Source organism: Trichoplusia ni, chromosome 7 (genome assembly GCF_003590095.1).
Source record: "Trichoplusia ni isolate ovarian cell line Hi5 chromosome 7, tn1, whole genome shotgun sequence".
NCBI lineage: Eukaryota > Metazoa > Arthropoda > Insecta > Lepidoptera > Noctuidae > Trichoplusia > Trichoplusia ni.
In genome coordinates this window covers 5,801,258-5,823,694 of record NC_039484.1, presented here as the reverse complement: position 1 = coordinate 5,823,694, position 22,437 = coordinate 5,801,258, and the positions used below count along the sequence as shown (strand labels likewise).

At 35.2% G+C, this 22,437-nt stretch overlaps 1 protein-coding gene across 1 annotated transcript in view; it reads left to right on the top strand.

The window, feature by feature from the left end:
• The window catches only part of LOC113495838, a 32,185-nt gene that overhangs the window by 8,475 nt on the left and 1,273 nt on the right, over positions 1-22,437 (top strand). Inside the window, exons 2-6 of the mRNA XM_026874827.1 lie at positions 16,942-17,280; positions 20,626-20,769; positions 21,118-21,213; positions 21,553-21,665; positions 22,075-22,187. Of these exons, the coding sequence (XP_026730628.1) occupies positions 17,158-17,280; positions 20,626-20,769; positions 21,118-21,213; positions 21,553-21,665; positions 22,075-22,187 (589 nt within the window). The 5' untranslated portion in view covers positions 16,942-17,157. The remainder of the gene's footprint in view (positions 1-16,941; positions 17,281-20,625; positions 20,770-21,117; positions 21,214-21,552; positions 21,666-22,074; positions 22,188-22,437) is intronic.

Genomic DNA, 22,437 nt, shown 5'->3' with positions numbered 1-22,437 from the left:
AACAATTTAACACGAATCATAAAAATATAAAAATAAATGCGGAAACAAATAAAATATCGTAAATACCGCGATAAAACCATTACGTTCATGGACATAACCAAATCTACGCCTAGCACCGTTAGCTAATATTAGCAGTAGTACAAGTAACTGAGTTTGGTCCATTCACGAATATTTTATGGACTGATTACGTCATCATTAAAATGTAGAGACTTGGGTCAGTGTATGTTTGAAGTTTGATGTTTGGTCTGCAAATTTTTGGTGTATTTATTGATAAATATACAAATATTGACATTCGTTTTTAGTACTTCGATTCATATACAGTTTATTTATTGAATGAAATAAATATGATCCTGAAAAACCGACAGTAAAACACCGAGATCTTCAAGAAATACGTTAAGCTTCAACTAGTAAACTGTGTTTATTTACAAAGCACTGCCCTTTTAGCCAAACGCTTCAATTCAGAACTTATCATATATGTTAAGAACTAAGTACTATAAAAAAAAAGTAGTTTTACTTGATATCATCATCATCATCTCAGCCGATAACAGTCCACTGTTGGACATAGGCCTCTCCATAATTTCTCCAGCGCGACCGGTTCGTTGTCACCTGCACCTGTTTCTTGATATATCAACGAAATATCTAAAGATGGGCAAAATATTCCATTAGCAAGTACACATACGTAAACTCGTAATACAAGTATTTATCTAAAAAAGATTTAATTAATTATCTTATTAATTAAATCCGATCGCGCTGGAGAACATATATTATGGAGAGGCCTATGTTAAGCAGTGGAGAGCTATAGGCTGAGATGATGATGACGGTGATCTTATTAATTGATTGACTAACCTACTACTACTTAAAACAAAACTTCCACATTCATCATCATCATCATCATCATCTCAGCCTATCGCCGTCCACTGCTGAACGTAGGCCTCCCCCAAAGAGCGCCAACCATCCCGGTCTTGGGCAGCCCGCATCCATCCGCTGCCAGCCACCTTCTTCAAATCATCGGTCCATCGTGCCGCAGGGCACAGATTTCCACATTATTAATGAAGTATTGTTTAAGTTTAACTAACAGTCATTTTGCTGTAACACTCGCTGTAACTTCTCAAGTCCTCATACTTCCTCAACATTAGGTAATGGACACGTTATGTTTCGACCGGTTTTCTGTTCATCACCTCGTTGCAATACAATCGAATTATTGAGGTATTTACAAAATCATTGAGCGAAAAATTTACAGTAAAGAATGTAAGTAATTTAAATTAAGTGAATTATCAGTTGATTAAATGGTTAGTCGTGCAAATAAAGTTAGCTAGTTCGGACTGGATTACTCGGAGAAACAGTAATTGGCATTTTAAGCCAAAATTCATTCATCCATCGGCCGTTGTAAATAGCAGAATTGGGGCCCTGGTGTTAGGGACGCAACTATTGGAAGGCAAATGTTCAGCAAAGGACTAGGATAGACGAATGGAATGGTCTGATTTTTTTGATCGAAATATAATACCAGCAAGACATTTAAGTGTCGAATCTGTGGCTTCCCTTTGTGTGTGTACTGTTTATTTCATTTTCATTTTTAATTCATTTTCATCTTAATAAAATAACATGTGACCATGATACCTGTTATCAGTACCAAAGTTATCGAAACGTCGGGACCTAAAATCTAAAATTAAACCGCGATAAAATCCGTAAAAGTAGTTTTATTTCAAAATAAAATGTTTTAAACATTGAACTGCCACTACACTACATAAACAATCCAATCACTAATTACAAGAACACAGGAATACCAACCATTTAAAGTTAGAAATAAGAATCTAAAGTAAATTTACACCAAGTTAGAGTCCAAAGGAAACTGTTCGGAAACTATTGTCAATAGTACAGCATATTGTTTGAGCGTATGCAAATGATTGCTGACTCATTCTCTTAGTATGCGGCCCGCGTGGGCGACTACGTATAAAAGGTATAATAATATTCTGTCTTTAATATCAATGCAGGCCTTTTCAGGGGCCCGTACTTAAAGTGTAAAAGGGGAACCCTATTACTAAGGCTCTGCTGTCAATCAATCGTTCTGTTATAGGCTTTATCTCTTGAAACTATACCGCTTAACAGTAGAATTAATCACAGATGTACTTTTGTTGTTGCTATAGCAAGAAATAAAATAAAAAATACAGTGTAGGCAAACGGTGGATGACATTTTTCTTTAACGTATTTGTACGGAACCCTCACTATCTCGAGTCCGACTCGTTCTAGGCCAGTTTTATATTATGGCGTTCCGAATTTGCTTGGTCTTGTTTTAATGGGTGACTAGTTTGCTTGTGGTAAGGCTTGGTTCAGACAAATAAAGATAGTTTTAGTTTATCGAAACTGTTCTGTTAAGTAGTTGATAAATTACTGTTTTTGTTAGAATTCTGAAACAGTTGAATACAATCATACAATACATTTTATGAATAATTGAATTTTCTAAAGAAAAAAAAGAGAAGTTTGAACCTTGTAATATTTAACCTCACATTAAAAGGTTTGCATACATTAAAGTAGCATTCAGTATATGACCGGGATCCGTACAATCACGATATAACTATACAACACAAACTAAGAACTTATATACGTAATATAAAGTTAAATAAAACCTGCATCCTGATAATCTCAGAACCAGTCTCTCGTAAAAAGTCCAACAAAACGTTATCAGTGACATCAGTTTTGCTCGCATGCATACAACGCAGGCAAAGTTTTATGTTGCTGTTAAAATTTACTGTTGGATACGATAAAAGGACGGTGTCACGCTTTTGTCGTGTGTGAAAAATGGACTAGAATTTGCAAAAATGAAGGTGTTATTGAGAAATGAAAAAAGGTCTAACAGAGTGGAACTCTTTTGCTAATTACTACACACTATACTACACTTATTATTTCACAACTTTATACCATATGTGTGTACGTGGTCAAACGTATAGTCTAAAGGAAACAATAAATTATCTTAACTATATTAGGTAGGGTGAGAAACAGAAACTTAGCTGTAAATATTAAAGCGAATACTTAAATTAATACAATACTCCAGCCATAACGGTTCCTTTAGTCATAATCAAATTCCTATGTAAATATAGAATAATAAACGGTTATTTAAATTAAATACTTTGAACTTGACTTTATGAATAAACCTTTGAGTACTTACGGTAAGAGCAAATCAACTTTAATGGTATTCGTAGCTCGTGTGTCCAGTCGTCAAGGTAAGCGAGTTGATATATTCAGGAAAAGAAAGGTTCATAATAGTGATGATTTATAGTTGACATTCTTTTGTTTTCAACTGCACTTAAAGAGACCAGTATTCGTTCAATTCTTGGATGTAATAGTGTTGTATTCAGCGTTTCTTCAGAGATGCCGTGGTATTAGGTTAAGACTTTAGAGTCAGGTAATTGGAGTTCCTTTTTCGTGAGCGTTTCTGTTTTTTTTTGTCTTCTGGAGTGAAACGCTGATGACTTCAAGCCACGTCAAAGGGGGCGTATGGATATGTCGAACTTCCAGTATTAAAACACACCAGGCCTGCGCGACTCTGGCTGGTCTAGTCCTTTGACATCGTTTTCCTGGGTTGGTTGAAAAAAGCTAATTCCTCACTCCTCATAAAATGAATTCACAGGCCTACACGCCCGTGTCCCTGTTAGCTGATCCGTTTAATGTGTTAAAACATAAAAACTGACTAAAACTAACCATTAGTAAAACAACGTACAAACTGTCGTATCGTAACTAACAAGACCATGATCAAATTAAGCAGAACCAATATAAAACCAACCTTAAAACAGTTCTGAACTGTCCTCAATCAAAAAAAGAGGCAACCTACATATCCTACCACAGCCTAAGTTTGAGCCAAACGCCATCAAACATTCAAACCACGCGTGAGTCCCAGGAGTCGAGCCACAGCACCCACATCACGCGCCACTCCATATCATCACGCTTCCACCGAACGGTATTAGCTGTTAACTGCGCTTCATTGTGATATCAACTCTATAAACAAAGTAAGTAGGTTGAATATCGAGGTTACACCGGTTTGTTAGTGTTATATCCTTCCGTTTTCAATGAAATTGTTTGGTGACCAATTGTGTAAATAGGTTTTTGGGTGCTGTAGTTCGGTTTTGGGACTAGCTTGGTTCATGCATTCTAGTAACTTATACATTAAATAACTTAAACACCAAGGCCCTAATTCTGCTCTTTACCGATGGAATTTGGATTCAAATATCACGATTCATATTATTCTAAGCATTTTTCCAACAGTATATTTGGAAATTCAAGGCGGGGCGATACACTCACGGTCAAATCAATGAATTTCCAATCATTGTGTTGAAAATGCCTTACAGAATAGGAAAAGTTTTAAATTTATTCCAACTACCTGCAATCTATTTGACCTCCTCAACCCAGTTACCAGCAACACGATACCCTTAGATTGACTGTCAGGCTTTCAAGCTTCTAACTGTAAGTTACGAATGTCAAAGATGTGCAAAAAAATGGCCGAGACCTACAATTTAACATATCACGTATATTTGAGTATTAACTTCAAAGAGGTTCTGCAAGTTTAGCTGTCTACTGAGCCACCGCGTCATACCTAGTTCCATTTTACGTTCCCAAGAGCAAAAACACCACAAATTTCAATTTACTACCAACTTTATTAGCACTAACTTATTACAACAAGGTAGTATTAACTAAGTACTACATAACAAAGTAGGCATTCACTTTGTTTTACTGAGGAATGTTGTTTTATTGTCAGAATCGTGGTCTAAGTGGCTAGATAGGGACCTGCTTGTTTTGCCTTGAATCGTGTACTGATTGTATCATTTAGGTATTTTAATATTAGAAATGAAATTTGTCATACGGATTTAGGTAGGTTAGCTTACATTTCTATTTTTTTTTTTATTGAAATGCAGGTTTCAGTGTTTAAGTAGTTTTCATTTACTCAAATTTGACAATACGATTATGTATTTTATAAAAGAAAAGAAAATGTTCAAAAAATTTGATATTTTTGAATAAGTCTTAAAATTTAATTTAATTTTCAACTGTTATATATTTATATTTTTTATATTACGTACCTAAATATCCCCAAGTAAAGTTTTATTCACTCGCTGCTAAAGTTAAATATTGTTATGCAGCAAAACCATTCTAGAATTCAATTTCCCAACCAAACTCGTTGGTGACTTCCTTGTCACAATTCCAAGCTCCTAATTGCTCTTCCTTTGTTCCCTATTTAGGTTAAAATAATTACGAAAACATTAATACCATCGGAATTAATGAAAGGAGCATTTGTGTAAACTAAACCGCTCTACTTCCATAATCTTGTAACAATAGGTTCTCATAAGACGTAACACATTTAAAAAACAATGTACAATCTACCACACATTCATTTTAATTTTGATATCTACTATATTTCAATGGGTTAAGGTTGATATTTGTCTGTTTAAAGACTAAACTATGCGTTACATTGTATAGTCGGTATTATTTAATGAATTGCGTATCCTTCCGTGTTCGCTATAATTATAGATTTTCTTTTGTTTTTGTTGCGTTCTCAACTTGAAATGTTTCGGTAGAGTGATGGTGATTGGCTGTTTTTAATTGATACTGGCTAGTGTTAATTCGTTAGAAGATATTTTTAACACGTATGTGTCGGGATTGCGGCTTTCACGGTTTCAGACTTATACACGTATTAAAAAAGTAAATTCTTTGCTAAAAAAATATATTTTGAAGTTACATGAAGCCCTAGTTTGTTTTCTTACATTTCTTTGCACGTCTAGCAAGTCACTTTCATATCCTTGCCTTTAAGAATCACAGAGGGTTTTCCATACATAAGATATAGAATCGTCTGTTTAGGTTCAAAGAATAAACTCTTTAATTAAAGTTATTTAATCAACGACTTGTACACCTAACCTTCCTACAAAGTTCAGTTTGAGGTCCAAAGTCTTTGTAAATTTTGTGTAATAGAAAAAGGAAGAATGCCTTTTTATGTTGTCACAATATAGATTGTAAAAAAAATGTACCTACATGTTCCTCAGTGCAATATTAACCATCATTCAGAAATGTGCTGTTATAAAATATGTTGTCATCCCAGCGTTGCTTTAATTCCATATAATCACAAACAGACAAAACAAAAACACAACTTATCATCTCAAATGTAATAACTAATACTTTCATATTACATAAGCAAATACAAACTTTTCAATCCCAAACTCCTTCGATTACCTTCTCTGCAATAACGAATGCCTTTAATTATTTCTTCAGTACGTTTCCTGATTGCGTTCAACAGACTCGATGATATTCCGTGTCGTAATAACAGATAATATCATAGCAAAGACAGTTAAGAACAAACTTTACATCAATCATGTCAAAACGAGTTGTCATGCCCGCCACTGGGGGTAGACTTGCATCAATAGTTTGCACTGTGAACTGTTTTACGCAATATTCTTATGATTTTAGCACTATCAATTTCTTTATTCAACTAAACATTCATGCTATTATCTTGAAAATGTTTGTCCCAAGTTTCTAGATGTCGACTTCGCAACACGTTTTTTCAATGTGACCAACTCGCAACTCATGTAACTCTTGTTAAGCATTTTCAACAAAAACGATTAAGCACTAAAGCTTGGTGTGTCATGGAAACGACTAACTGTCTTGAAACCCGCATCTAAATGAATCAGAAGTAGTAACTATTGACAGTAGGAAAAATGTTCATACAAGACGTTGTGCAACAGTAACTGCCATTCAATCCCTACATCCTAATATTATAAATGCGAGTATGTAGAATGAAGTAACTCTGTCTGTCTGTCTGTCTGTTACGCTTTCACCTGTAAACTAGTGAACTAATTTTAATGAAATTTGGTACAGAGATAGAGTTGACCTTGAAAAAGAACATAGGATAGTTTTTATCCCGGACTTTTGAAGAGTTCTCTTGGAAACGCGATATAACCGACCTCGACGCGGGCGAATCCGCGGTCGAAAAGCTAGTTTTCCATATGATATTATCGTAAAAGTACGTCTTTCGACATATTTGAACCCATGTTTACTCACAAGCTGTTGGCACTGCGATGGAACATGGTGCCAACAAAAAGAGGTCGGTGCCCCCAGATAAGGACTTTTACTGCGGAAAGCGAAACAGATCGCGGCTGACGCTACGTTACGTGGGGAGATTACTAATGTCAACAATAGGACAAATGTGATACAGTTGGCAAATAAAGTGAAAAAACTGTTTTAATAAAAAATAATAAATTAAAAAAATCTAAATCTCTCGTTTTTAATTGGAGTAACCATTCAAATTTTATCAAAATTGGTCTGCCGTTTTTATATTTGTCGGTAATTTTATCGGGTTGAAGCTACCCTGAAAATTTCAGTCTGCTAGCTAATCGGGAAGTGCCTCAAAAGTGAGTCACAAAAGCCAACCGGAACGACGAACTTACAAACAAGATAGAGAGTATTAGAGAGTGTTTAAATAAAAACGTGGGGAAATAGGATTTTTTTTCAATGATTTATTCTGTATTTTTGTGATTTATGCTATAAATGGAATTTAATCCTTGTGTGGGTTTCACAAACATTCAAGTTACAGGCACAATTCCACTTTGAGTAAGTAAGTGATCGTACGTCGGGAATTCGTGGATCACACAATTAGTTGTCCTGTCAGCTATCCATGCAGGTTTCAACACAATAAAATCCTACACCTAGATTTCTATTCCTATATAACGCCGGTGACTATTTTCTATGAAATCCACATTTTCTTTGTGAATCGACTTTTATGCCCTATTGTCCATACAGAGAAGAACTATAAATATTATTGGCGTCTGTCAAAAAAAAATCTTATTGTTTTTTTAATATGACTTTGTTTTCTAATCACACACTTGTTAAATTTTACTGAGCACTATTGTTTCACAAATCTGATTGAGTTCATTAACTTGTTTTGCTGACTGTATTCCCTGTTTTGGGGTGTATTACCGACTATTGTCCACTTGTTTCGCGGTTTGTATTCCAGACGCGTAGAGTTATTGGTTCGCTAATTGACTGAACTTCTTCCTGAGTGATGGAATAAGTATTTGGAAATGTGGAGAATCGATCAATACTTTTCTTGAGCTACTGTACCATTCGTTACTCAAACAGAAAGAAACTTAGAGGGAAAGAGCTAGGAAGAACCGGGACGGAAATACATATATGTATTTAAAAAAAACACATTAAAATTCATAAAAAACCATGTAGCGTCTGCTGATCACTTGAAGCAACACGCCTCAAATCAACACGCTAAACTCACTGTGCGCGATTTGTCGTCGTAGGACAAGCGTTTGTGTGAATCACAAAATTTAATGCCTATTCTGAGAATTGGTATCTTTGTGCACGTGAGGATTAAATTACTTAGTGTGGGAGTCGTTTTTAATCAGACCAAAAAAAAGATACCTGGTTAATTTAAAACCTTTTCTAATATTGAGCTGTAATCGAGAAGTTGTTACATACTATGAAATACTTACAGTTTCGAATGGAAAATATTTTTTTGTTTGGAATCGGTTGCCTGATCGTCAGTTATACTCGTACAAATACCAACAACCAATATCACCCATCAGACCTTGGATACAAGTAAAACCGAGGCTCAACCAGTGTAGACATATTATATAAAAAAATCACTTGCATTATGTGAATTTATGCAATTATTCACTCAAGCCCTAAGAATCCACAAGTCTAGCGTATACTTCCCACGCTAGGGTCTCTTAATTCTAGACACATCGTCCACAGATGCTTAACTACAATACAACAAGATTATTAAGTGAATATAATGTGAGAATGTTGGTTTGTCTGTACTTTAAAGCTACGATAACTTGTGTCCTTGTGCCTTTTCTCACACGCTGTTTCCGTTCTATCAGTAATGTGGAGTTTGACTGATGGTAGAACATTTAGCAATAATGACTCACTAAGAAAATGTCCTACAAGGCTATGTCTCAAAATGTAGGTCAGATTATTCTGAAAATAAAAGCGAAAAGACTTTAAAATAGATTGTAGTACGGATGTTTGTTCCAATTTCACGCAAACCACGGAACGGATTAGACAAAACTTGGTGCGTATATAGAACCAGTATTAACACACAGGAAGTTTTTCTCCCGATTCAATATTCCCGTGGGATCATTTTGGATTTGTAGCAGACAGGCTCGTAGGCAATAGCTAGTTAAGAATAAATGCCTATGTAAAGTAATTTGTATAAAAATAATGGTAATCCATAGCACACAGTACACATCAACACTAGTCTTTTTAGACATAGTATTTTATTACTTAATTGTATACGGAAAAACCAACAATAAAATCTTCTTAAAACTAAACTTAAAAATTATAAAACACGCTACAATTTCCACAAATTACCTACGTAAAAAAGGACGAATATGGGCTGATGATGATGATGATGATGATGATGACTAAAAAAAAAAGATTCTACTTCTATGCGCCGATATTTGCTGTCAAATCGTTACTCGGAAACAATAGTTACGTATTCAGTATTCAGAATTAACCGATCAATTAGAACCATGGTTAAGCCGTAGGTTTCATGGACAATGCCATATTGTAAATATCAACTAAAGACGCACTTGCCCTTGCATTGTTCATAAATAGTCAACCAAGAAGACAGGAAGAAACGACTGGTTTTAGTATATTTACAGATAGAAACAGCTGTTGCCCGCGACTTCGTCCGCGTGGTTAGAAGATATTTTCCACATTTTCCATGGTATCTCGCTCCTTTTAGTCGCAGCGTGATAGTATGTAGCCTATAACCTTCCTCGATGAATGGTCTATTCAACACAAAAATAATTTTTCACTTTGGACCAGTACCTAGTTCCTGAGATTGGCGCGTTCAAACAAACAAACAAACTCTTCAGCTTTATATATTAGTTTAGATTAAATAATGAAAAATAAATATCTTAGCATATAATATCTTAATCGCATATTCAACGGTTTGTCAAAATACAGGCTTGAAAATATACCCTTAAAATCAATCGCATATAATACAGCTTAGGAAGAAAAAGTTTTTTTTTTCAAATCGGTCTGTTATTTAGTTAAGAAAGCGTAGAAAAACAAAACAAACAGACTTAATAATGACGGATTTTATTGCGGTTTAATTTTAGATTTTAGTTTCCGACGTTTAGTTCCGTAAAAGTAGATTTATTTCAATGTCTAACATTCGCGTAAACCTTAGAAACAGACTTCATTGTGATTTTTGTATTGCGCAAAATTAGCTATCAAAATAAATACTGTTGATAATTAAGGATTACTTCCATATTGAGAGAAAGGCCACATCAAATATGACAGTAATTAACACAACTTACAACAATAGGCTCATCCCACTCGACATGTGCTCATTAGGTAACCTTCGGTTCCACCTGCGGTTTAATAAATTCATTTTTGTAAGAAGGATCGTAGGATGATATGAGAACAATGTTTAACATTGAAAGCTTGAATTTATTAATTATAGTGATAAGGACGATTGCAGCAATGCATGAAAGACAATATCACATACATAATAAAAGTAATAAAACTGGTCAAGTATGGCTTGGACTGGCGACACAGAGAGGGTTCCGCACAAATAGGCTGCTTCATCTTCTTCTTCGACAGTCTTGAAACGCCCGTAAACCCCGCCTTTCAACGTCCGTCGTCGTTTGGGTACAAATCTATACTAATATATAAAGCTGAAGAGTTTGCTTGTTTGTTTGAACGCGCTAATCTCAGGAACAAAATATATTTTTCAATTTGGACCAGTAGTCCAAATTGAAAAATATTTTTTGTGTTGAATGGGCCATTCATCGAGGAAGGCTTTAGGCTATAAACCATCACGCTGCGACTAATAGGAGCGAAGATACAATGGAAAATGTGAAAAGAAAACAGGGCCGGTATAAATCATAACTTATATCTTCTACCCACGGGGACGAAGTCGCGGGCAACAGCTAGTACCTAAATAAACAAAAAGAAACCCTATTAATTTGTCGAGAAGGTAAGTTAAGTTTTAAACAATACTAATAATTTAAAAAATATTTTAGAGTGCACGCAACTTCTACCGTTTCTTAACATATGTATTTCATTGCAGCTCTGTCGTACTCTATAGAACACTGTAAGGATTTTTAAATCAGACCAGTACCTCCGGACATTCACTCATTCAAACAAACGAATACTTCAGTTTTATAATATTTGTAAAGATTGGACAAAAACTGACTCTACACCACAACATTCAATCGACATGTGTCTTGACAAACACTCAGAAACTCATATCCCCAGATTGATCTATGTATAAATGATGATTACAAACTAATAACATACTAGAATTATTATGTAATGCGTCGATTGAACTTTATACTCATAACTTTCAAATCAACACTAATGCAGTTTTTTTTGCGTACATTATGAAGTAACTAGCTAATTCCCGCAGGTCCGCCTGCTACAAATCGAAATCATCCCACGTGAAAATAAAATCGTGATAAAAATGTGCTAATCCAGGTTATAAACTATCTGTGTAACAAGTTTCCTCTAAATCCGTTCAGTAGTTTTTGCTTGAAAGAGGAACAAACATGTTCTCAAACTTTAGCTTATAATATTAATAGGGTTTCAAATAAGTGCGTTTTGCCAGCCCTAAGCATTACGATATCAATCATAAGTGGGAGTGTCGTGTGATTAATACATAGTGTATGTGAGGTAGGCGTATAGCGATGTCTTTAAGTCTTTGTTTGGACCTTGGCCTAGTCTAGAATAATAATTTTTTTGCAATAGCATATGTAGTAATTAAAAATAACGATCGCTGACTCGATGTTTAAATTAAAATTTATATGGGGAATTTGTTAATGATATGATATGTATATTAATCTTAAAAAAGACGTACAAAACAGAATTAAAAAAGTCTGACAACCAGTCTAACCAAGGGGTTTCGTGTTGCCCAGCTAACTGTGTTGAGGAGGACAGTCGCTCCTTGTAAATTACGCCACATAGGCATTTATCCGACTTAGTTAAAGAAGGGGTCTGCTTTTGCTGTAATAATCGACATCATCGGGCAAAGCCGCGTGCAACAGCAAGTATTTACTAAAGACCAGTATGACATATTACCGTAAAGTTTATTGGTCTGCGTGGGAACGAACGGTGACAAGTCCGGAGCCATTACAATGGCCGCTGGGCCGCCGTAGCGTCAAAATGTAAATGGTCAGAAGTTATGGTTGTCTAACGGTCAAACGCATTATATTTTAGTTCCCAGTCTTATGTGGGGTAATTGCCGGCGTTCCGATAGCACGCGGTTTTGAACAGCTCAAGATATATTTTCACAAACATTTACATCCACAAGACACCCAGACTCAGGACAAGCATTCTCGGATCACACAAACTCTTGTCCTACGCGGAGGTTAAACCCTTGACACGGCGAGGCTCACGTCGCGATACGTTTGCAATGACTGACAAATGATAGTTTTTATTGGTTTTCAAAAATCTATAAGCATTTTAAAGGCTCTATTTTAGAGTAAAGCCGGTTTACATTATCTTTGTGTAAAGAAGAATGCTTGATTAACTCTACTCGTTTTAGAATGATTCGTTAATTCGTTCCTTCTTCGCTTTTGAAACCTTTTGCCTCTCTAGTTTTAATATAGCACATTCCTAAATACTAAGATCCTAAATAATCCACAAAATATTTAAACGGATTCTAACATTTCTCAAATAAGTAATTATTTCGAATTGTTTTTGAATGTAAACAAAATACAAACGGTAAATAAGAGCAATAAATTATTCCATCAGTTCACAAAGAAACGGTGCAGAGTTCGTAAACATTTTATTGTAAGGAATCGCGCGTTCCGTTTAATAACAAGCTATGGCATTGTTGGAATACCTCGCGAAATTATGTTTTTGAGTCAGGTAGTTGAATGTTGGGCGCTCCTCTTTTCTTGCCTGATTATTTTATGCTTTACTTTATTATTTTTCCTTCTTTATTATCACTGTTTTTCTTACGATCCCTCCGTCTGCCCGTAAGTCACCAGGACGAAAGCAAGACAGCTGAAATTTTCACAGATGCTGCATTCCTGTTGCCGTTATAATAAAAATCAGAACCGAAATTAAGTAACGGTTAGTCATAAATTTCATAGGACTTTTATTGCAAATATATTTTTCTTTAGCCTATTGTCTGAGTTGCACTTAACCGTTTCTTAACTGGACTGTGTATTTGTGTAACTCCCGGCATCAAAAGCTTCGCGGCATATGTATAGAGCGACCCATTCACGTAATATGTCTTACTCTATAACTACACAAATAATTAATATGACCATGAAGTTTCTAAACGATTATTCTGCATAGGAAAGGCCTTATTTAATTTGATTCAGATTGATGTTATCGCTACAACAAATTATGTAATTGTTATTAGACAATTATTTATTGCTCTAATCGTTATTAAACGATTGATCATTATTATCGCGCATGGGTATCTTGTTAAGTATTATTTATCACGAATAGTAAGGGTATAATTATAAAATCTATATGATTTCAAACAATAACATTGGTAAAATTGATATTATCTAATAAATATGGACAGCTGATAAAAATAACACTACAATTTCGAAGTCGGTTGAAAAATAACGCAAAATCAAGAGATAATCTGTTCCAAAATGTAATTTATATTTTTATTTTATTTTGCTTGTTGCCCTATTCAAGAATAATTGAGAATAAACATTGTGACTACATATCTTTACTTTTAAAATGTGCAACTTAAAAAAACATATGTACCGTAAACGTACCTTCTTACCGTTGTTTTCCACAGGAAACACATTTTGGAACTGAACAACGGGAGTCAGTAATGTATCGTTTCGTTTCGTTTCGGATGAAAGCCTACTTGAAATAAAAGCTTCATTTTGATCAAGCTTATACAAACATCAAGTGTAAGTTAAAAAAAAACTACTAAAACAATTACGGTACCTAACACGTGCAATAAATTGAATATGTACAAAAGTACATATTATTTAGAATGTTTAAGTTTACGTTAAGGTCAATGTACGGTATTAACATACAATGAAAAGTGAGTCGGTACAATCCAATTGAATGTCTAAGTTTACATAGTAACTATGTGTATATAGTATAGTTGTCTTCGTAGAATTTAAAGGCAATTTGAGTGGAAAAGGAGTAAAAAGGTTGAATATGTTACCTGTTATCCTTGTAGGCACTGAAACGTTTGACCATTCCCAAAAGTAAATGTAGTTACGAAGTTATTTGACTCCGCTTCGTATTGCAGTAGTTTGAACCGCGTTACTGTGGACCAAAATGACTCACTCCGGTGGTTTTTGCCGGTAAGAATAATCTGAGTCTTTGTCAGGATGGAGAAAGCCTATGAAACTTTCCACAAGGTTGGGAGTTGGGATGGGGCAATAAGGATACCCATCCATGACTTTTCAAAACAGGATTGTATTATTTTTGGACGCCAGGAGATGCACACATTTTCTTCGAGTTTATCGAAGAGAGATCTTAATTTAAAAGGTTATGTTAAGATCATGGGATATGCATTAGTATTAGTTTATAGATGATAAATAGTATACACAATCATTGGAAAAGAGAGAATACACCAGCAATTGCATGTGCTTGATGACAATGATGATGCAAATTAGACCCAGTTTTGCAATAAATCAACGAATAAATACTTCTTTGTCAAATCTCTGATATTAACTCAGATACTGTTCGTAGGTAATTTGTCAAAAATTATGCTCATATCCTGTGCAGAAAATAATGATTGGTTAGGCACGCGTTGAGATTGGTTCTATGGGTACAGACGTCGACAAAGGTTTTAATATGACAAGGGGAAACCTCATGGACACCCGCTCCCTCGGGAGAAGCAACGGGTAGTGTCAGACTCTTACTGACTAAACCTGAACCGCCGTGCTACGTCATCCGCGGTTTTTGTGTCGGTGTATGGCAATGTGTTGCAAGAAAGAGTACCTACAGCCATGTTTTAGCTACTGTGTTTGTTACAATTAAAACTATTGGGTGCGACTGGTAATTATGAATAAACAACGCTGGGTTCATAAGATGGAAAAAGGCTTTTGTCCCAGCAGAAGGAAACTTATAGGTCGATAGAAGTATGTCTGTACTATTTTATTCACTTTACTTAATCTCATCAAAATCAGATATAATATGTAATTCAGCATTTTTGTTGTAGAATACTAAATTGTAAATTTTGTTCATCTATTTTTGCGCCTGAATGTACAAAGTTCATGAAACTAGGTCAAGGCGTGGCAATCCTAGTAAAATGAACTGCAGCTTATAAGACAGAGAATAAATTGGTCTATAGCTTAAGGCAGTTAAGGCTGTTGTTATTAAAAGACGATTATAAATGTATGTGTGAACATTTTTGAACTAAGCAAGAACTTACGCAACATTCAGTTCATTTGTATTGAGACTCAATTCAGTTATATCCAAGTTTATGGTATTTTTAGAACTTTAGAAGTTATGAAAATTTGCTTGTAACGTAAAAACATCGAGTATGCATAATTATAAGCTTTGCTTAGATTGAAACTAGATGGCGCTGTGTGAAAATTGACGAATAGTATTATATTGCTGAGTATTAGAAAAAAACTTCTCGCCGTAAAACTAAACATCTTTTAACTTATACTAAACTTATGCTAAAGTACTAACAACTTGCAGTAATTAATAATACATCGGTAAATAAAACTAAATAAAGACTTCCCTGGGAAAATTCATAAGAAACTACCATTCCTTGGGATCACAATATAATTATAGATGCATTTCCTTGCTAATTTACAGAATAACCTTAGTTACTCCTTTTTGCGGCACATAATTAGATGGGTTCCCACCATTCAAGTTGTCGTGGTAGGAAGACCTTGTTTACAATCTGACGTTTGAGTTTTTCTAAAGGCATTTGCATTTTTCTTCAGTTGTTTGTTGTTGATTTGTTGTGGACTCATTGTTTAGTTGTTAGCAATTTCTTTTCTTAATTAACTAACAGGGCCCCGATTCTGGTATGAATGAATGGCAATTGGATAAAATTTGAAATTATTGCTATTCTCTTAAGCATTTAGCCAATACAATAATTGGAAGTTAATTGTATTGACCTTGAGTGTACCGTCCCGTAGTATATTTACAATTATTGCGTAGAAAAATGCTTAAGAAAATACGAAAATTCATTCATTGGCCGTTGTAAATAGCAGAATTGGGGCCCAGGTATCTTGTTGCCCAGATAACTGTGTTGAGGAGGACAGATAGGCAGTCGCTTTTTTTTAAACACTGGTAGTTGTCTACATCCATTTAGACTGGAAAATTTGAGGCTAGTAATTGATTATTTCGGTGGTGATATTGTAAACTGCCAGTTATATATAGAGGCAAATACATTATTATAAACAAAAACAAAGTGATTGAAGCAAACTAATGTAATGCTACAATGTTGGTACTAACGTCTTACACATTTACGCTGTCATAGATATTATTTTTTATCGCAATAGGTGTCCATCGGATGACTGGCCACAATGAAAAAAAAATCTAGTTTTTTAAAGAAAGAATGCGAAATAACCGTTGCAAGCTATATGTGAAATAAATAGGTATTGGCAACTAGGAATCCATTTTGTTTCTTATACTCGTAAATTGATAGTCTAATTAAGAGATTTATGAGAAATGAGGTAACTTTTTTGTCATAAATCAAAGTAATTTTCTAGTTTATCAACAGCTGTCAGTGTTATTACGTTAAAATTGACTTGAAATCGTTGAAATAACTATACGTGTTGTTCCACGCATTTGTGTTTAAAAAATGTTTTATTGCTTATTAAAAAAATATAAATTAGTAGACAGTCATGTGTGGTCATTGCACGAAACTGACATAAATTGTTCGTGTAGAAAAACTATTATACAGACTTTATCGATGTGTATCATGTATATTTCGTTTCCAAACCCTATACCCACATTAATATATTTAACTAACTAAAACCCTTTAATTTTTTTCAGATCACCAACAGAAAACATAGAAAACCATCGCCTCATAGCTATTGAGAAGATGTAGTATTTCAGACAGACAAACTCACACACACACCGACCAGAGAAACTCGCACATTTGATGTAACAACATGTAACAAAAGACGATCGGGCTATCAAAGAACGTTCTAGGAGAACGTAGAACGTTCTGGAACAATCTAGAATATTAGGTTTGATCGTGAAGTGAAGATGTCGACGAGTAACGAGCTGAGTGACGTAGAGTCGCCGAAGTTGCGGATGAAGCCGGCTGTCAGCAGGATATTCTGTTGCAGTGTTACCGCTGCTTCTGGATTTGTAGCTGCTTATGCCCTGGTAAGTGTTCATGGAAACAATCTGGTAATTTTTCTAGCATAAGAACGCTCAATCCTTACTGTAACAGGAGTCACTGGCTCAGCCTGCTTGACTGATAGCAATTTCTGCCAGTGTAGTATCATGTTCACACATGGGTATTGGACGGTATACAAAATGTATTATTTTATTTTCTATTTCTATATTTGTGCATAAACATAGCATAGTTATAATTTAATGTTATCCTTTTATATATTTTCACAAAAAATCACTTGAGGTTTGGGGAAGGAGAGGAGGTGCTAGGTACTTAGTGATCTTTGTAAAGGTGTATTGATAACTAGCTGTTGCCCGCGACTTCGTCCCCGTGGGTAGAAGATATAAGTTATGATTTAGGTATACCTGCCCGTTTTTTTTCAAATTTTCCATTGTATCTTAGCTCCTATTAGTCGCAGCGTAACAGTTTATAGCCTAAAGCCTTCCTCGATGAATGGTCTATTCAACACAAAAAGATTTTTTTAATTTGGACCAGTAGTTCCTGAGATTAGCGCGTTCAAACAAACAAACAAACTCTTCAGCTTTATATATTAGTATAGATCAGTCACCATTGGAGAGGTAGACTTTCTGTTTTCATATACTTTTGGTTTAAATGTAGGTATGTTTGTAAGTATACTCTAGAGCTAAACTAAGATGACGGTCTAGCAACGTGTCGGAATTTCTAGATAAAGTCTAATAAATAAACAGACAAGAAGTTTCTGACTCAATAAGAGTCATTGTGAGTGGAATACCTTGTGTATGAGTCATTTGTTTGCAATTCAATTTTAGCTTAGTTACAAAGGCATTTAAGTCACAAATTATAACTTGGCTTTCTTCTTAGTACAGAACTAACAATTGAAGGTTTTTCTGTAACACATCTCGGAATTACATAATTCCAATTTAAAATCTCTTACAAATTCACTTTAAAGATAAACCCAGACTTGAACCACTTAATATTCTCCAAACACACGACGGAAACGCATCTGAAACTATCCAAAATATGTAGAGCTCCAACCACGTCATACTCTTCCAAGAACACTGGTGTTCATTTGTAGAGCTAGGTCCGGTTATACTGGTTCCTTGGCGGTTATCTCATGAAGTGACGAAAGCAAGTGAGAGTAAGCTTCTGAGACAACGAGGTTCTTATCAAGTTTGATTATGTAATTATAATGTTCTAATTTGTATTAAAAGAGATCAATGTTACTACACGTTGGTTTTTTTTACTATCTCTCCATCTATTTTCTATTTTTATAACAAGCTCAAAGTGCTTACAAAAATCGATCAAGTGCGAATCGGTCTTTTTCTTACGTATATAGCAATTAATAACGAAAATCATCAACTGCATTGAGCAAGCAGTAATAGTTTTCAATCATTAGCAAGATGAGGATTAAACGCATAAAAAACAAGAAACATACAAACGTCATCTCGACACGCGGAAATAATCACAGATTAATAATCGTACCATTTATGGGGTAATGGATTAGACGCGATCAATCCATTTAAAGGAAGGCTTATATAGTGATTAAGGAAATCATTTGTAGTTCTGTAAGCGTACCGACGCTTCTTAAAGTAAGACGGTTGTGTCTGACTTGAATTTGTGGAAGAAGGACTCTACACTCCTGAGTTCTAAGTCTCTCTTTCATAATAGGGTGTTTAGTTTTCCCACGTTTTATTGATTTTTCACTAATTTATATTTATACACTTTTCTTGTTTGATTGTTGGTTTGTCGTTCCGGTTGGATTTTTGCAACTCGATTTTGAAGCACTGGCCGATAAGCTAAAATTTTACTACTAATATAACACCTTTAGTTAGCACTAGCTGTTGCCCGCGGCTTCGTCCCCGTGGGTAGAAGGTATAAGTTATGATTTATACCTGAATTTTTTTTTTCACATTTTTCTTTGTACCTTCGCTCCTATTAGTCGCAGCGTGATAGTTTATAGCCTAAAGCCTTCCTCGATTAATGGTATATTCAACACAAAAATATTTTTTCAATTTGGACCAGTAGTTCCTGAGATTAGCGCGTTCAAACAAACAAACAAACAAACTCTTCAGCTTTATATATTAGTATAGATGTAATAGCTATAGAATAGACTACCCTAATACCAAATTTCAACGAAACAGGTGTAACCACACAATATACACACACTCATAATTTTGCGTATTTATAATATTTGTGTGATACTGATTAAAGATAATAAAATGAATGAAATACAGCTTAGTGACAGACGGACAGATACTGTTGTGATCGTTTTTACCCTTTGGGTACGGAGCCCTAAAAAAGGATGAGGTGAGAAACATACAAAGAACCTCATTTATATGAATACTCAACTTACAAATTACCTTGCAAGTAGCTTTTAAAAAACTATTAAACTCGATAAAATCATTTGTCGATGTAAGTACCAATTATACGATTTTAAATAGATGTTTCTACACATTTTGAGATAAAAAAAAACAATTTGTGTTAAGAAATATATAAATGGCGTTCAATCACAGGATATCCTGTCGCGGCAGTACACCTACGTGCATAATTACTAGTGCCACAACCTTAACTAGCCACACCGAACTGCGTTCATGCTTACGAAATAACAGAACTAGCAAAACTTAGTGTAAAGATATAAGTATAATGAATTGAACTAGCAAATTGCAACATTTTTATTAACGTCTGCCACATTACGGAGTTTAATCCTTGTTAAATCTTATTTAAGGTACATGCACTAAGACACTCTAACGTCCTATGCCGAGTTCGAATCCCCGAGCGCGACACGTCACGCTTTCGCATTGCATTGCATTTATCTGCAAGCTTTAGTGCTGATGAAATTATAAATGTATTATCGGGGAATAGAGGCATTTTTGTGGTAGATATAAAGTATTATAAAGACTTAAGACGGTTTTCGAGATATTAAATAAAATAATTGTATTTATGCATACAAAAATGAGTTTGATTGCTGTGCGTTTGGATGATTTGATTAGCGCTAGAGCAGAAATGTACCAGGAGCCCATCTATATCTATACTAATATATAAAGCTGAAGAGTTTGTTTGTTTACTTGTTTGTTTGAACGCGTTAATCTCAGGAACTACTGGTCCAAATTGAAAAAATATTTTTGTGTTGAATAGACCATTCATCTAGGAAGGCTTTAGGCTATACCATCACGCTGCGACGAATAGGAGCGACGATACAAAGGAAAATGTGAAAAAAAATAGGGCAGGTATAAATCATAACTTATATCTTCTACCCACGGGGACGAAGTCGCGGGCAACAGCTAGTAAGGTTATAAGAACTTTCTTTAGCGCATATGTGCGTCAAGTATCTTAAATACTTCATGTTTGTATTCCAGGTGGCATACGCGATAGCCTTGATTTACGAGATCGTGTGGGTGGTGGAGTCACAAAGCGGGCTGCCGCTGGCTTCGGCGCTGCTCATGGTCTGCTACTGCATCGTCATCGCTGCCACCGTGGTGCTGGTACATGGACTTATATCTGTAAGTATTCAGTTAAAAATAATTATCTTTAATAATTTATATGACTAAGGATGGACAGCGATTCAAAAGTGAATAAAACAGAACATTTAATTCACGGCATCGGAAAATCTGAAAGAGAAAGAAGATTTCCTTGAAACTCAGAGATGGTGAATAAATTAGGTTTTATCCAAGGATCAAAATTATTTATCAATGGCGGAGTTAAGCTTCACGCAAGTTGAGACGTGAAAAGGATTTTTGCAAACTAATTATGCCTGGAATAAACTCATGATTATTTTTTAATTTAATTTGGATTAATTCAACTGAAACTGGTATGTATGTCACTAATTGTTTTTATGTCTTCTTTCTCAGAAAAACAACAGATGCCTGCTGGCCTGGCTGATTGCTGTCATACTCGTCCTCATACCAGAATGTGCTCTAGTCTTTTACATGTCTATAAGTCATTGGGTAAGTTCTACAGTACTCTTATTTCTGGCGAAGTAAATATGGGTCAATTAATTTTGGCGTCTCTTTTTTAATCGTCCATGTTGTTGAACTGTGACGGTAAGTCCGAGCTGCGTCCGTGAGCTGGCTTCTACGTAAACAGCTTAGCAACTATTCCAATGAGGAAGACCTGAACAGCAGTTTTTAAATGTCCCATGTTAAAGCAAAAGTTACAAGTTGGTTATTTTTGAAGGTCCTTTTAGATGTCAAACACTGGTGGTCTGTACGGTTTTTTGGTCTTCTGAAAAGTTGCCTATCGATACATTTATGTATGTTAGAATTATTGTTTGTTTCTGTCTTCAGGGGTTACAAGGAGTATACGGTGGTGCAGAGCTGGCGTGCTACGTGGCGCGGCTACCAGCCATCGTGTGTGGGGTTGTTCTCGTACAATCAGCGTATGCTCTGAGAGAAGCCAGGTAGCTATACCCTTCCGGACTGACGCAGACTATATGCAAGCGATCACGTGACTCCGGCCTTTGAACTAAATGGGGAATAGGGTGTTTTGATAGATGCCCGTCCGATATAAGTCCACTGCGTGTTCCAGGAGTGGGTCGAAGTCATTAGTTTCACGTTTCATTCTGCTGATTGATGAAAGCATTAGCTAATGCTGTCGTCAACCATTTTTACACGTTAAAACTATTTATCGACTGACAAATTTAAAATAAACACAAAATTCTAAAAGAGATTTATAAATCACCAATTCACACAAATATAAACCCAAAGAATGTATGAAATCATAAAATTACATAATCAAAGAAAGTATTGGAAGATAACATTCTACATTGTGGCACGTGTTCAGTTGTAACACGCTTCCTATGTTTCCAGGAAAGCCGGTTACACCGCGAACGGGGCCGTGAGTGGGAGCGAGTTCGACGCGAGCCACTTCGTGCCAGACGCCCCTAACGCTTTCACTAACGATGGCTTCCTGCAAGACAACGGTAATTGAACTTATTGTATTTACTGAAATAGTAGTATTTGTTAGAAACTATTTAGATGTTTAGGTAAAGGTTCAAGTGTGGAGTGAGCAGATGATTCACTTTCTGTGCTGATTATTTGCATATTCATGATGGGCTTATGTTTTAAATCTACTGTAAGTTAACTCTACCTACCGTGTAATAGATAAGGTACTACCGCTGTTGTATTCCTACCGGTGGATTATTTATACTTTAATTCTTTTGTTTAATTGTA